This window comes from Pyrgilauda ruficollis, unplaced genomic scaffold (assembly GCF_017590135.1).
Source record: "Pyrgilauda ruficollis isolate IOZ18807 unplaced genomic scaffold, ASM1759013v1 scaffold50, whole genome shotgun sequence".
In the NCBI taxonomy this organism is placed as follows: domain Eukaryota; kingdom Metazoa; phylum Chordata; class Aves; order Passeriformes; family Passeridae; genus Pyrgilauda; species Pyrgilauda ruficollis.
The window spans coordinates 39,598-56,152 of NW_024526600.1; the positions used below are offsets into that span (position 1 = coordinate 39,598).

A 16,555-nucleotide genomic window follows, 5' to 3' on the forward strand; every position below is an offset into this window, starting at 1 on the left:
ACAGAGTTATGCCCATCCCTCCCAAGGCCTCAATAATGACCATAATCACCATAGATTCAGTACAACACTGCCCAACTGAAGCTTTCATTTCAGACATTGAAAAGAGGGTGGAATAAGCACATAAAAAAAGATCACTGAAAATTTAAGAAAATAAATTATCTTACCAAGTACAGTCAACTGTATTTTTTTGCTTTGAACTCCAGGAGCCTTCTTCACTTTGCACTGATATGTGCCAGTGTCTGATGCCTTTAAATTCAGGATATCCAATGAACCATCACCAGATCTGGGATCAAGATTAGTAAACTGCATTCGCCCAGTCAAACCAGCATAATAATGATTATAAACCCTGTCTACAGCATACATAATTATCTATAAAAAAAAAAAGAAATATTATTCAGAAATCCACTTAGTGTGCAAACATTTAAAATCATTTCATCTCTTTGAATTCTTGAGTTTCTTTTTATAGTGTTAACCTCAGAAATAAAACAGAGCGAGTCAAATATCTCCACCTTCAAAATATCACCACCTTCAAAATATCACCACATACAGCATTATAGTGAATACTCCAACTAAACACCTGACCAAGTACCAATATGTCAGCATTGACTTCTGACTGAAAGAAAACTGTTTAGAATTGCTCCAATTTAACTTTGCAAAACCTGCCTACTAATATGAATGATCTTACTTATAAGGTTTTCAAAGACAGGAGAGCATTAAGAACTAAAAGAGTTAATATATTTAAATTTAAGTCCTCATGAACCTATTTTCAATAAGGAAGATAATACAGTTATAAAAGCAAAGTTAAGTGTATTTAATTTGGAAGTTCTTCATTAGAAGGCAAGTTTATAGTGAAAAATGTCTTAACATTTCATCCTTAACCCGATATTTCAAAACTTCCACTAGATTTCATGTGACTTGTGCTTCAAAGCAATTTAAGATCACAAGCATCCCAACCTGAAAAGGTGGAACTTTAAAGAGTCAGCAAAAACCTCATACATTGACCTACTATAACTACTGAATTAACACTGTCCAAAGAGAATTCTCTACTTACTATTTGTTCCCTCTTTTGGTTATCTGCTGGTATCAATACCCACTCAATATCTAGTGGTCCTTCATCTTCTTCCGAGAGTTCAAAAGTACATGGCAACGTAACTTTCTCTCCTTGTGCTTTTTCAAACATTGACGGGTCAACTGAAGTTATAGTTAGGCTTCTTGTCAGACCTATAAAAATATATTTTTATGTTTTGAGAACAAGTCACACGCAGTTGTTCACTGTAAGTGCTCTGTGACACACTTTTCCTTATAGAAATCATGCCATCAGTCAGACTTGTCACTGCTGAAGAGAGCCTGTGCAGACCCTGTCACCCAACACAGTGCAAAGCCCCATGCTGTTCATTTGGAATTATATCCAACAGGCAGCTACAGCTTTCAAGCCATAGTTGTTGTTTTGTTTTTGGCTTTTTTTTTGCACAATTCATGTCCCACACAATCCTAAACTAAACATTTTCAGCAGCAGGTTTTCAAGCCACTATATAATCACCTTACCATTACTCCCTCACTGTAAAATGAAAGTATGGAACAGCAATGAAGTCTGCCAGGATAGACAGAATTTTTGAGAAATCCTGGGTTGGAACTAAGTTACTTCGCCTTCTAAGGACTCCTCCATCTCAGGGAGATAGAAGGCAAATTAATCTTTTCCAAAAATCTCAATGAGCTTTTTGCATTTGTTTGTCTGTTCTGCTTGTCTTACTCCTCTAAAAAGGCCGCACAATCCCTATCTGCATGCCTCTAGGCAAACATGCTTCCAAACAACAAATTTTCCTCAATTCAACCCTGAAAAAGAATTCATATAGTGACACAAAAAGGGCTACTCAAAAGGCCTAAAGCAAGATTCCCTGTTTCACCACAAACACAGGCTTCCCTTATATCAAATGTACAGGCTTGCACATCACAGCCAGGATATGGAAAGCATACCCTTTGCTCATGATGGAAATAGGTTTGGCAATGTTACACCAACTGTTTTGTCCACCTTGCCGGAAACCAAGCTCATATTTTTGGTCAGTTTTTGTGTGCAGGTTGCTAGACACACAGAGATGTGAACACAGCCACGAGAGCTGCAAGGCCACCAGGAGAGTGGACAGCCTGAGGAAGACAGATGGCTTTGGGGCCTTTTATAGAGGTAAAATAACAGCCTCAGATGAAAAAGTCTTTAAAATAATTTCACACAGTGCTTTTATGTTCTAACTTGCACTTCTGCATATAGTAGAGGAGCTCCAGTGAAGTAGAGGAGCTTCCTTCAGTAGATCATTGAATATGGTGAGTTGAAAGGGACTCAACAGATATCCTTCCACTTTTTTTAAAATTTTGTTCTCTAGCAAGTCTTTGCATTCTCTTCCTGACAACAAAACAACAGGATCTTTAACAGCTATTTTAAAAAATCCTGCAGAAAGAGAAATCACTTGACATACTAAATTCCAGACTACAGCCTGCAAGAAAACCCTTTCACCATAGTTGATTATTAAAAATCAGGATTATTATGTTTCCTATCATTCATGGTATTTACTTTTCATGGCATTACCCTCAGTCTGGTGGAAGAAAAGAAAAAAAAAACACCAACCAAAAAAATCCACATCACCTTGATGTAGGAAAGAGATTTATATGTAATGTCTCTTACTAACAACGTACACCTTTTCAAAGACAACTCTAATAGATTTGTACCACCTCTTTTTTGACTTGTCACAATCCTATCCCCTCCTAAAAGCTCTTTTCAGATTTTCAAACTAGCCATTCTAAAACTCTGAATAAGCAAAGACAACACTAGTACCACCTCTGTTTATGGGTAGATTTAAAGTACATTAATGTTTCCATAACACACAGTAGCATTTACATTACTAATGTAAATTCCTGAACTGTTTTTTCAGCAACTTCCATACTCTTCTGCTTCCCTTTCCCTCTGGCCTCATTAGGGAACTGTAATACAATACTCTCAAGTTGATCTCCAAATTGCATCTTCAACATTACTATATTAAAGAAAAGAGATGTGAACTCAAGCGCAGTTTAAGTGACAGATAATGAAATACATTATGATGTTACTTACATCCTTAAAAGCCTCAAATCTGTAACCTGGGAAATTAGCAGCTTTCATTCTGAAGTAAATCACGGAAGCAGAGCTGCTGCTCTGTGGCAGCATCTCCAGTCACAGCCACTTTGCCATCTGAAGTTCCACAACAAAGGATCACAGCACACACATTTGCTTTCCCCTCCCCACAAGAGAACCTGCTGAGAATTTCACAAATGGGACAATAATTCACATAAGAGCAACACTCTGCCTTTTCACAGCAGATAGTGGGTAATGGAATTCACACTCTGAAGACAGTATGACACATCCCTACTAGTAAAAAGTATCAACCCCTCTGATTTTCAGCTCATACGTGCTGAAACACAACATGGCCAAAAAAAAAAAAAGGACAGATGAATATCCATGTGCTGATTTTTTGTACTACTTTTCTAAACAAACGAGACTTTTACAATCAACATACTATTTCCCTCCCTCTTCAGATGTTACTTGTTCATCTCTTCAACAATTTCAAAGCAAATATAAAAGGAGAAATAACAGTCCAGTTACAACCAGAAGTCCCCCAAGTACTCATTTGTACTGATACAGCTAATAAGCTTTAGATTCTTCAACTATCTCTTGCTTCTTCATTGCCAGACAACTCATGTGAGCATAATTTCAAAGTGGACACCACACAATTTCATGGCAAAACACTGAGAAAGTGGCAACTGGGAAGAAAAATTATGCTAAAAGCTGGAAGTACTACATTTCAGAGACACACTCCTCAGAAACTAGACTCCAGCAGTCCTACTTATCACTGCCTGGCAGCTTGGTCCAAGTGCTTTAAAACCCAGAAACAGCAAATGTTTCAGTTTCTACTACAGCACTCATTTCTCTGATCCAAACATAGTAACCACATGCCAAATAAAAGCGAAACCCAACAGCCTGAAGAGCCTTACCCAAAATAGAAGATTGCCATAAAAATATTTTTAAAGTTTCAATTTTTGATACTTTTGAAGACCAAGTAGTATTTTCATGCACACTGACTGCATGCAGACATGTAAATGAAAGCTAAAGCACACAATCCTCAGCATAACACCCAACAATCATTCCTGCACGTGAAGCTTCCAGCACACACTAGCTGCTCAGAGAGGTACTCAAACATCAGTCTGAGCCTTCTAATTATCAGAGCTTTTCCATAAATCTCAATTCCTTTCTTACTGCACATCTCCCAATACCTCTTTTCATAACAGTGTTTCACAGTCTTTTCCTTACAGTAAGGCTGCAAACACAAATCTTTTTTTCCACTTCTTTTTTTTTTTTTTTTTTTGGGTCAACATCAGCATGCAGAAGCAGCAAGCACCTCAATTAAGGTACATGTCAGAGCTAGCTGGGCTTGGACTAAGCATTAGCAACACAAGGGAGGGGCAGGTAATACTAGTTGGAGATTCCCTTCTGCAGGGAAAACACACATCTGCTGCCAGATATGCTGGAAAAGGAGGCTTGGCCAATTCAACATGTCAGAGATTGTCAAGGGTCCTCTGACCTTTATTATCATCACCACTAGTGCCTTTTTCTTTTCTTTTTTGTTCCTTCCCCACTAAATTATTACCTGCTATTAACAGAGACCCAGATGGAGCAAATCTAGTGTGGCTAGAAAACTCCAGGGGCAAAGGAGGACATGGGGTCCCAGGTGATGCTTAACTCTCCTTGCTCTTTTCCTGTGGGGGGGGGAAAGGCTTGTAGAGACACACCCTTCAAGTTAAGAACTCACTACAAGAATGGCACTGCAAGGAGCACTTTAACTTTTATGGTCACAAGTACCCCTGAGAAACAAGGGCTGCTAAGTTAGAGATGGGATCCAGTCAAGGAAGCGGGATATGAAAGACCTCATCAGAGCTGGTGATGAGCCCTGTAAATGAGAGATCTGCCAGGGAACTTGGCAGTCAGGGAGGGAATAGAGACTGAGCCATGGGAAGTACTCGGGTCAGGTTGGTGGAAGGAAGAGATATCCTGGTGAGGATGAACCATGTTAAAAGGGAAGCCACCTACAGAACCTGTACACAAAACTGACACCAGCGTGAGGTGTGTGGGACAGCCTGAATGACTGGTGCTTTGTTATGAGTGGACACAAGCTTTTAAACAAAGCCAGGAAGGTAAGAACAGCAGGTGACCAGCCCTCTACCTGTAGGAGCAGCTGGAAAACAAAAAGCTGTTCTACAGGACAGACAACAGGCTAGCTAAGAGCTTGTGGGTCAGGATTAAAGGAAACATCACAGTCAAAGTTTGTTACAAATCACATGGTCAGGATAAGAACCTGATGAAAACTATTTCAGCAGTTCCAGAAAGTTTCTAAAAATGACAGAGACTGGTTACTATTTCACCTCGTTACTATATCACCTTTGTGACATCTACTAGAAGGGCAACACAGCAGGAGACAAAATCTAAGAGGTTTCTGAAAGATTTCAGAGGAAAACAGCACTAAATGAGTCAATCCCCATTTGATATTTTCTTGAGATTGCTTTCAAGGAAAAAACCCCAAGAACTTGCCAGGGATGGGATCAACAGCAGCCTTGACCACGACCACTTGGCCATGAAATAGTGACGTTTAAAATCCTGAGAGGAGGAAGGCAAATCCAGCACAGACCCTGCACTTCACATGAGCAGACTGACTTAGCCAGTAGCTGGAGTCCTGTGGAATCCAGTTCTAAAAAGCAAAAGAGCTCAAGAAAATTGGATAGTATTTAAGGACAATTACTAACCACACACAAGGAATACATCCCAAAACCCAGCAAAATAAACAGATTAATCAGCAGCTTGTCCTAAGGAGCAAGAAGCAAGAACAGCCTATCAAGGGAAGAATACACAACATTGCCCAGGCATGCAGCACCCCTGCCAGGGAAGTCAAAACACAACTAAAGCTGAAAGCAGCATGGGACTCCAGTGCCACATGAAAACCTCTACTATTACACAAGCAGTAAAGAATCAGAGAGAAAAACTGGACAGGTGATAGCTGATACAGAGAAGACCAAAGTACTCAGAGTTGCTGCTGTTTGGAGCAGAAGGTTGGACGTGACTGAGGTCACGTCCAACACAAACAATTCTGCAAATGCATTAAAGATCTACATGAAGCAAGCACAGTGACAGGATGACATTTTCTCCATTTTCCCCAAGATTTATCCCTTCAGTTTCCACTCAAATGAGGGAGGTTCTATTTATTTATATATGCTCCTCAAAACATAAGAGGATCCACTGTGGTATCCAACTGCTAGTACATGACAGACAGACATTTTATCACAAGCTGAAGGAAGGTCTGTATTTGTTTTGGTTCACATGGTTTAATGGATAAAATTCCAGACCCCTTTCAGACAACTTTTCTGGTTTAGACACAGATAAGTGACTCAAGTCATTCATGCTACCTACTCAAATATGCTTAGCATTAAAATATCTCATTTCTAACTGCAGCAAATAAATAATTGCAAAGTGTAGACTCAGCAGCACACAACAAGCTCTCAAGAAAACCCCTGAAAGTCAACACTGAAGTGCACCTGATCCAAATGACTGTATATTGTTTTCAACGTATTTTGCAAGGAGAACATGTGCCATATTCAGCTGTGACTGGTTGAGAAAAACACCCTTCCCTTGATGAAGAATAATAAGTATTATCCCTTACAAATGTTTGTATTAGAAGAAGTAAGAGGCCAATACACTTGTTTGGATTCCGAACATTCAGATTTAAGTTTCTTAAGGTGGAATAAAATACTCTTATTCTGGGGAACTGACCCTAAAGAGCATTGCAAACTATATCTCTATGACTGAACAAGTTATTCACAGGATTTCTGAAGGGATGCAAACCCATAGCAAATCCTTAGAAAAACTCCTTCCTTCTGAATATCTGAACTTACTTTTAAGTATCACTCAAGTAGAACACAGTTGAGCAAAATACATTATTATTAAGAATAATCTAGGGAAAATTAAATATTTTATGGAATCTGATAGAAGTTGCTTTCTAGTATAAAAGAATCTTCAAAACAGAAAGCAGACAAAAAATTAAAATGGAGCAAAGCTTACTTCATTCCAACACAAACATAAGCAGAGCTGTGGTATATACTAATACATAATGGAAAGCAAATTACTCTATGAACTACTCGTGTCTTTAGTATTTTCTTATTCAATTGGGGCACATTGAAATTCTGCATTGCTGGCTTACACAAATGTAAGTGTGCATCTAAATTTGGCAAGAATGGCTCTGGCATCAGATAGGGCTGTGCCACAGAAGGGTTATGTAACCCAGCAGACACAGTCCCTCCCTACATGGGGAACAGGACAGCTTCTACACAGGGTAAGAGTTGAGTTCAGAGATGCTGTTCTACTTAGTGTGATCCACCTGCAACTGCATCTTCAGAGTACTTTATTACCAGGCTTTCCAAAACCAGTCTTGTTTGCCAATACCTGACTGCAAACAAGCAGAGGCTCTAAATATATAAATGCTTTTTCTCACAGAATGTGGCCTTGAGTAGCAAGTAATGATCACAACCAGAAATGCACATTAGTGCTTTAAGAGACTTCAGCTATAAAATTCACTTAAGAGACTTCAGCTTAGAATTTTATTTCAAATGCAGATTAGAGATATACCTGTGATCAAACCTTTCCACTGGGCAGATTTCAGTCTCAAAAACTACCTCCCCAACAACCCCATGTTTCTTCTGAATATGCCTCTTCTCGACAGTTCATTTCCTACTTTTCTCAGCTTACTGTAGTGACTTTGCAGAACAATGTTGCCCAAGTCTCCCCTTTCGCACCTTCACTCGGGCAGTTCTACAACATCTTATTTCAAACCTGCACTTCTGAACTCAGGCCCTGTGGGAGTGAGTGAGTCAAGTTTACACCCTGAGCAAGCAGGGAGTGTGCAGGGAGGAAGGTACGCACGGAGGAGTGCCCGGCTGAGGAGACTCCCCGGTGTTTAGTGGCACAATCTAACACAAACACAAGTCTCCAAGGCTGAAATCCCCACAAGCAGCCACCATCCCACAATCATCTGCTGCTTCCTCACAATACCAAACATCAGGATCCCCAGCAGCCAAAGGGAATGCCTGCAAGGCAGGTTCCTGCTGATCAAGTAACTGGATTAAAAGCTGCCTCCACAAAGGAATAAAGGGAAATAAATATTTGGCATTACTTATTTTAGTGGTTTTTGCAGCACCCAGCAGCTAAGTCACATCAGCACAGCTGAGATGGCTAAAAAGCTGCAGTTATGCTGTTTTGCCACGGGTGAGAAACAAAACCACATCCTAAATTTATCATTGAGACCCCTCCCCAAAAGTTAAAAAAAAAAGTTTAAAAAGAAAGGCCCAGCTTCAGACTTGGATTCTCAGTTTCTACATCTTACCTCTAAGAGCAAAAGGACCCAACACAGTTACAGCTTTCAGAAGCTTGAGCCCAAAAACACTATGAAGCTTTGGCGAATCTAACTCTTCACATGTCATAAACTCTGCAACAGTCCCTAAACAGTATCCTCTAGCTTAGTAAACATTAAAGGAACAATGTAAATAAAAATGAAGTTTAATAGAAGGATAAAAAAAATAACAGTCTTCCCTTTAGAAAGCAAATTCAATAGACTTGGGGATTTTTGATATAAGAATGAAACTCAAAAAAGTTACATGACAGATTCCGACCTAGATATTAGTTCAATACACATCCTATTAATTTAGCCAGGTATCTAGGTATCAAAGAATATTCATGCTTCACAGTAACCTCAATGGAGGTAAAACAAGCAAGAGATGAAGGACAGGAACAAACAAGCAATTGGTCAGGAACTAAAAAAAGCTAGGTAATAATGCAACAGTAAATAAAACAAGAGAAGAAAAAGTCCCACAGCATTATTGCATCTGAATCCATGTATGTAAAGAGGTTTGGTTCTAGTACATTCTAATTTTAGAACTCCACAAAGAATTCAGTTTTTAGGATAATTCCATGCTGATAAAGGCAAATCACAAAGTCTTTCCGGACAAAGAAAGTACTGTCCTGCTAATATCAAGTGTTAAACAGTTACTATTTAACATGCTTCACAGACCACATTTTTTCCATGCTTCACACCCTGAGTGTTGTTATCATACAATGCAGTGATACAAATTTCAGAGATAAGCACAGGTCACAGTAGTGGTAAAAACACCCAGAAACATTTTAGCAAAAGGAACAAAAGGAACAAGCCTACTTAAATCTAACATTTCCAGGGCTAGTGACATTACCGGACCAAGTATTCTTCTACTTAAACCTCAAAAAGGCCCAATACAAGAAGTTTAGAGAGAAGATAAAAGCTTGCATTTCCATACTAGCCTAAGTCCACTATGCAGAACACTGGTTAGTCCTCAAAGGCGGTAAAATTAAGACAAAATATGTTCACACCTGCATTTCAGACTTCCCAGGTCAGTGCTCTCTAAACTGGAGTCACAGATCTCAGTGAAACTCTCCTACTGTGCAGAAAAGATACAGTTTATGGAGTCAGAGAAAGTAAAGACAGTCCAGGAACAAAAGCACACACCTAGGAGAGACAGCTTCACACAGTTTCCTCCTTCCTACTTTAGTCCCAAACGAAATATAAAAACAGTTCAGGAAACAACATCCACAAAGCCATTTTTGTAGAGTTTTACACCCTTAATGTTAGTAAGGGCAAGATTTTAAAACCCTCTCATGCACATTTCATCTCAGCTACCTCACCAATAGCTCAAAGAGGCTGAGTGACCAAACTCCCAGTTTTCAGAACACTTTTTCCACCGATAGTGCAGACAAAAGACTTATTTGCATGAAATAAGTTTTTGCCATAAGCTACAACAAGAAGGCTGATGAAACAGCAGGGCACTTATTTAAAAAATCCCAAGCAAACGACAAAGCAACAACAACAAACAAAAAATAAAACACAACAAAAAACCCCAAACAAGAAACAACAACAACAACACAAAATGAAACACACCCCAAAAAAATCCCCCTACATATAAGAATAAGCCTGGGAAACTATCTACTGTCCTGGATAGTCAACTCTGCTGCTGGGTCTCAAAACAGTGGGCTTGTATTGCCAAATTTTACTTCCTCTGAACAGGGTGGGGGAGAAGCACCACTCTTCTGAGGCACAATTACTTGAATCCACAAATCCTCTGTTAAAAAAAAAAAAAAAAAGCAAAAAAAAAAAAACAAAAAAAAAAAAACCACTAGATAGGAAACTGACTATGCACACTTCTTCAAAGACACACAAAAAAATCTCTATCAGTCTGGATGTCTTCAGATAGCATTAAATTAATAAATAGCTCCAATTTGTGTAGTGTAGCATACCCCTGCCCCAGTTTAAAAGGTACTGCACAATTAAGCTACAAGTTACACATCCTCCCAATCTAATAAAACATTCTTAACTGAAAGGCTCATAAAACAAAACTACCAATAACCCAAACTCTGCAAATACATAGCATGAGCTTGATTTCACTTCCCACCACAGTTCACTGAGATCAGCTGAAACAGCTATGCAACAATTAAAACCTAAAAATCACAAGCTAAAACATCAATTATCTTTCTTTTTTCCCCCACAACTTCGTTTTTTCCTCAACACACCCTTTGCCTTCAGATTCTCTCCAACACCCCTTTCCTTTTACAACTGTCCTTGTGCTCCTTACTTGTTCAGCACATTCTTGAAGCTTTTGGGTTGCTAAACCCAAAGCCACCAACCCGTATCCTAGCAACTGCTGGCTGATGACCTTCCTGAGAGGGACGTGCTTATCAAGTGGAGAGAGGGGGCATTCAGATCTCCTTACTGAAGGGAAGGATAAGCTTTCGGGAGGCAACCAAAAGGGGGAGGGGATAGTGTAACACAAACTCGAATTAAGATTAGTTTTAAGCAGAGGAGTAGCGTTTAGCCCAGTATCTACAGAAAACCACAATGAGTTCCAAGTTTTCTGTGGTATCAGCTGGATGGACTTTGGCAGCAGCTGCACAAGGCAGTTCCGACACAAGGGAGGGGAGAAGGAATCCAATGCCACCGCTGGAAGGGGCAACAAGAACAGCAGACACAGATGTAACCACATCACATCTGTGATGGGGGCAGGTGTAATGTGACACAGTACCTTTAGACTGCACTTCAGAGTCTTTAAGGAACCATCTAGAAACAGTACTGAGAAGTGTAAAATGAAATGAAGGCAAACCTTACAAAGACTTTTTTCAGTGAACACAAAAAACAAAAAGATCAGAGCCGAAATCCTGACAAGACTTACACAAAATCCTGCCCCTTCTCTCCCAAGTCTACGCCAGCTGCACAGGTTGTTTTGCCTTTAGCTTTGCAAGTCACTTTCCCATTACGGAGGGATATTGGAGGCTTACACAGTCACTAAGCAATCAAGCCACATGATTCGATATTTTTCCTGCCAATTTGATGGCATTTAAAAGGGAGCTGAATGAAGCAGCTCACTGGCAGAGTGAATGCATTGGGCACATCTGTCAGTCGATGCATCAGGGAGTTCACTACAATCCAACACTTAACTGAGCAGCCATATTATTTTCACTTGAGTAAAGAGGCTTTGGCTCTTCCGAGCTACTGAACACGCAATGCTTTTTCCCCAGTACATGCAAGTATTGCATTAAGATTGACAACTACTTGATTCAGTAGTACAGAGTTGATTTTGGGCTCTTTTCTTGTTACCGTTTAATTTTTTTTTTTTTAAATATGAAGGCGAAGCATCATAGTGTCAGAGAAAAACATCTTGTCTGCCCACTCTTGTTTCCCTCCCTGCCCCACTCCAACCATGTAACAGACTGAAAGGAATAAGCTCAAAGAATTAGCCACAAAGTTAACTAATCATTTAAAAATTTAGGGAGATTAAATATTTTTTTTACATGTACACACACCCCCAGGTTAATTTCTACATGTCTTAAAACAACTGAGATTCAATATTCCTTGTAGCTTATACTGTGAATACATCTAAAACGAAGAACTGAAGATACAGGATAAGTGAATACAGGAAACTTCCTTATGCAAACTAATTCTGTACAAGTCCAAACAGCTGAGAATGTATCAAATCCCCATCTTTCCCTCCAACACACCAAATAGTTCCTGTTGACTAATCATTTTTCAGCGTACTAAGCACATAGGCTTTAGCTGTAGGGCATGAAAAATAAATCTGTTAAAAAAATGTAGCAGGCAAGTGCAACTGCAAAACTTGCAACAATCAAGTACCTCAGATGCGTCTTGACAGCAGCTAAAGGACATCAGAGAAACAGTGAATGGCTCCAGTGTAAAATCAATAAAGCTCCAAATCTTGCCTCTTTATCAGATTTTGAACACATGACCCAGTAAGTAGGTGACATTTAAAGAAATTAATAAATAAACAATAGCAGTAATATATTCCAGCCATGTGCATTTGAGGCTCCAGCTGACACACCCTTGCTATAATTCAGACTTGATCTCATTGAGTTGAATCAGGAAAAGGAACAGGCAGAAAACTGACCTTACAAAAATTCATTCTTTTTATAACTTTTAAACTCCCTGAACTAGCTCACTATGGAGCCAGATGAATGCCAGGTACAACTTCAAATGGGGTGCAAAAATAACCTTTGAGGTTACATCTGGACATTTGACTGATTGCCTGATTTAGCCATGTAGTCTTACTCGTAGACTAAGCTCTCTCCAGGCCAAGGTTTTACAGATATTTCCCTACTTTCGGAAAATACCAATCAAAAGGAATAAGTTTTCCTCCTGATGCTCTTCTGCCATCCTTCTTGTCCTTCCTGCCCTGTACCAGGACAAACTGGTGGCAAAACACTTTCTTATTTCAAATAATGTGATCTAACAAGTTAAAAATTGAAGTTTTCAGCAACTGAGGCCCGTTTACAACTGCAGTAAAGGAAAGCACCAGCTAGGATGCAGGGGCTGCTTATATTGCAGCTGCTACTGAAACAGGTTTACACAGAACTGTGACTTCCTGCCACTTACTCCTGTGGCAACTGGCTGGAAAGACTTTTCTCTGAGCCATCTCCTGAAAGGTGCAAAGGAATAAAAGAGGAATTCCCTAAAAAGGAATGGGGAAAAAGAAAGAAACAGAAAAAAAGAAAGTGTAACTAAATTGCTGTAGTAGAGGGGGTAGGGGACACACACATTCTTCCATGCCGGTGAGCCACACAGTTGTTAAAATTTCTTCATATTTATTATGTTTCACACAGTATCTAAAAGTTTCAAGAAATCAATCAGAAGTTGCAACAAGACCAAAAAGGTTCCCTGTCATTAAAAGCTTATGAAAGCATGCAAACAACAATTGATTAAATTATCGTGGAAGTATGTTGAAACAATACTGGCCCCAAAAACAAGCTTCCTAGTCTGTACAAATTTCTGCAGGCACTGTGGCAAAGGAGTTTTAATATGCTCCAATACTGAGGCAGATTTAAAGATATTCAAGATTAGTTTCTTGAAGTGTGAATGGTATTATAGCAAAGCATACATGTGCTCATATAAAAACACGAGCACATATATTTTTCATAAAGCAGAAACAGAAGCTAAACCAGACACTCAGGAGGGGTACTTTCATCTGTCTGTTAAGTGGGCTTGGCTGTGGAAGAGGCAAGAACTGGAAGTGAAGACAAAGAGGCAGCTGAAGTTTGATGCAACACAGGGGGCCAGTCAAAGGGGACAAAAGTGAGTTATAATAATCTCTGCAGCAGCATTCCCAACACATAAAATACCTTCTGGGAAACACAGATTAGCCAAGGCAAAATCACTAATTCAGATGTCACAGCAGTTGACTAACAGTTGATTAAGTAATCTCTAGTTAAAGACTTTCATACTTCTTAAAATTCTAAGATCCAGGAAACGGGTCCCAGATTTCGGGTAACTTCTCACATCAGTGGACACTTGAGAAGAACCTGAACCCTGCACCCTGTTCAATTACTGCCCAACAGATGAAGTGTCCCAGGTTTAGCAATTAAAAGACTGGGAGTCATCATTAAACTCCTGTGGTAGTCACACTTCTAATTTAAGGTTCTGCAAGATCCTATTGCATGCATAAAAACATGAACAGGCTTAAGTTCCTTATTAGACTTATTTGGCAAAGTGTATTAACCACCAAATGCTGACTTACCATGCCTGCATTAGATTCTACTCCTTCCTGCATGCATGATATTGGAATTACTTTTGCAAGTTTAACAACAGGGCAATAACTACAGATTATCCTAAGGTTTACCAGAACTTTTACCTTACTTAAAAGCTTACAATTCTATTAATAAAGCATCACACATTGCAGAATTTCAACAGAGTACAAAATTACCAACTATTACCGCTGGAAACAAAAAACCAAAATGCACATAAAACCCACTACAAGAGCAGCAAGAAAAGATAACACTACAGACTAAAGAAATTCCTGCCCAATTATTTACCTTAACACTCTACTCAAACTTATCCTCAGTTGGGGCATTTATATGCACAGCCATTACTGTTTTGTAAGACCTTCCTCCAAAGGTTAAATGGATCAGTATCATGCAGTATCTTTTTTTAGCATGTCTTTGTATAGGTATAATGTAGCTATGTTAACATTTTCAATTTTTGAAAATCCGTGTTCTGACATTACACATTTTGAGAAGCTTAAAAGCCGTAAATTATCGCATTTGTTAAATTGGAATCACAAGTTCAGCACCTGTATTTATTCTCACTCATTGAAAACCCTGCACACATTTGAATTTGCACCAAATGGAATGAGACTACTTTATCAACACAGTATACCCAGGGAGACAGTGCCATACCACAAGATGTTAACGCGGCTGCGTGAAGAAGGAAGTGGAGATGTTCAGAGTGACAATGTTTTTCTTGCCAAACCACCCTTAGGTATGACAGAGCCCACCTTTCCTGCAGACAGCTGAGCACCTCCCTGCCCATGGAAGGTGGTGAATTAATTCCTTCTTTTGCTTTGCTTACATGCATGGATTTTGCTTTCCCCATTAAATTGTCTTCATCTCCACCCACAAGTTTTCTCATTTTTACCATTCCAATTCTCTCTCTCGTTTCAACACAAGGGGAACAAGTGACCATGTAGGTGGTCCTTAGTTTCTTACGAGGGTTAAACCACAACCACCACAAATTCAAGTAACTTCAGCACCTAGGCAATGCTTCACTGACAACAGCTCTCACTCAACTGCACAAAAAATAGCTTCTTCTAGAGTTTGGTCCATATGGAGAACAGCAACTTACTGACATCTGCTCCTTCAGTGAAGGAAGCAATGTCTATCTGCAGCACAGACCCAGAAACAGTAACTCAACCTGATGGGAAAAAACACAAGCTAGCTCAGAGAACACATCAACTCCTAGGATACACAGATTATTCAATCATTTCCTTCAGGGGACTGTGAAATGTACGTGTTTTAGAGTAGTCACTCAACTGCATGAAAGAGGTATGTGTGTTTTTATAAGGAATATTTCTTTAATTACAAAGTCATCCAATTTCACACTGAGATCTGAAGACACCTGTATACTCCAGCAGAACTAAAGTGTAAAATTCTATTATGGATCGACATTTCCTCATACATTAACTATTCCTAATTTTTATAATCATAGCCTTTGATAACCTAGCAGTGCAAAAGCAATACATATAATTCTACTCACAACAAGCTCTTTTCACAGATTTCGTGACATGAAGCATTTCAATATAAATCTTGATGACTAACCATGTCAACTAAATACTAGTAACTCACAGCTCTTACACAGCATCTACCTCGTTTCTAACTCTGTTTCAGGAAACACATTTAATGCAGAACTACCTATTCCCTTTCATTCAGGAGATCAGAGTTCACCATTCCATTACAGACACACAATTTTGATCCCATGAGTAATTTCCCAAAACAGCAGTGACATCAACACAGGTATTAACATTTCAATAGGAAATAAAATCTGACCTCTTGACACAACTGATACACATTTTACTGTGAACCTGAACCTCCATAGATATTTTGTCACCTTTTATAATTCCACATAAGTTTGGGTCAACTTTAGTGAAAACTTACATTTATCTTAGAGATATGTTTAGGAAACACTTATATGGCAGCCAAGTTCATTGCAGGAACCTAATAACATCTAGGATTTGAGATGAAAAATATCTGCCTACTTTTTAGCAGCCCAGGCACGTTTGATTTGGTATGTGTGGGTTCTGGGTACGGTTGATTGCTTTTTTTGTTTGAGACTATCTACTCCTTTGTTTTCTTTCATCACGAAAAACAAACCCGTTTAGGTCCATCCAATTCAACTCCTTTCCTCCCACCCTCAAATCCTCTCACGTTTCCCCGGTAGGGCTCAATCGTGTCCATCGGGTCTGGACAACCGGGTTCTGAGGACTCTCCGGGAGCCACCCGGCCCCTTCCAGCCCCTGAAAAAGCAGAGCCAGCCTGGATGCTGGAGGTGCTACACACGCAGGGCTGGGGCTTGAATTTTTCTTTTGTTTTTTTTTTTTTTTTTTTTTTTTTTTGGGGGGGGTTTTTTTTTGTTGG

General features: G+C 39.3%; 1 protein-coding gene across 2 annotated transcripts in view; it reads right to left on the bottom strand.

Annotated features, from left to right (window-relative positions):
* Nucleotides 1–16,555, bottom strand: part of CXADR (CXADR Ig-like cell adhesion molecule) — a 32,924-nt gene that overhangs the window by 15,433 nt on the left and 936 nt on the right. For both annotated transcript variants that reach the window (XM_041480264.1, XM_041480263.1), the window contains exons 2-3: nucleotides 1,052–1,221; nucleotides 165–369 (exon numbers count right to left, since the gene is read on the bottom strand). In XM_041480264.1, coding sequence (XP_041336198.1) covers nucleotides 165–369; nucleotides 1,052–1,221 — 375 coding nt within the window. The remainder of the gene's footprint in view (nucleotides 1–164; nucleotides 370–1,051; nucleotides 1,222–16,555) is intronic.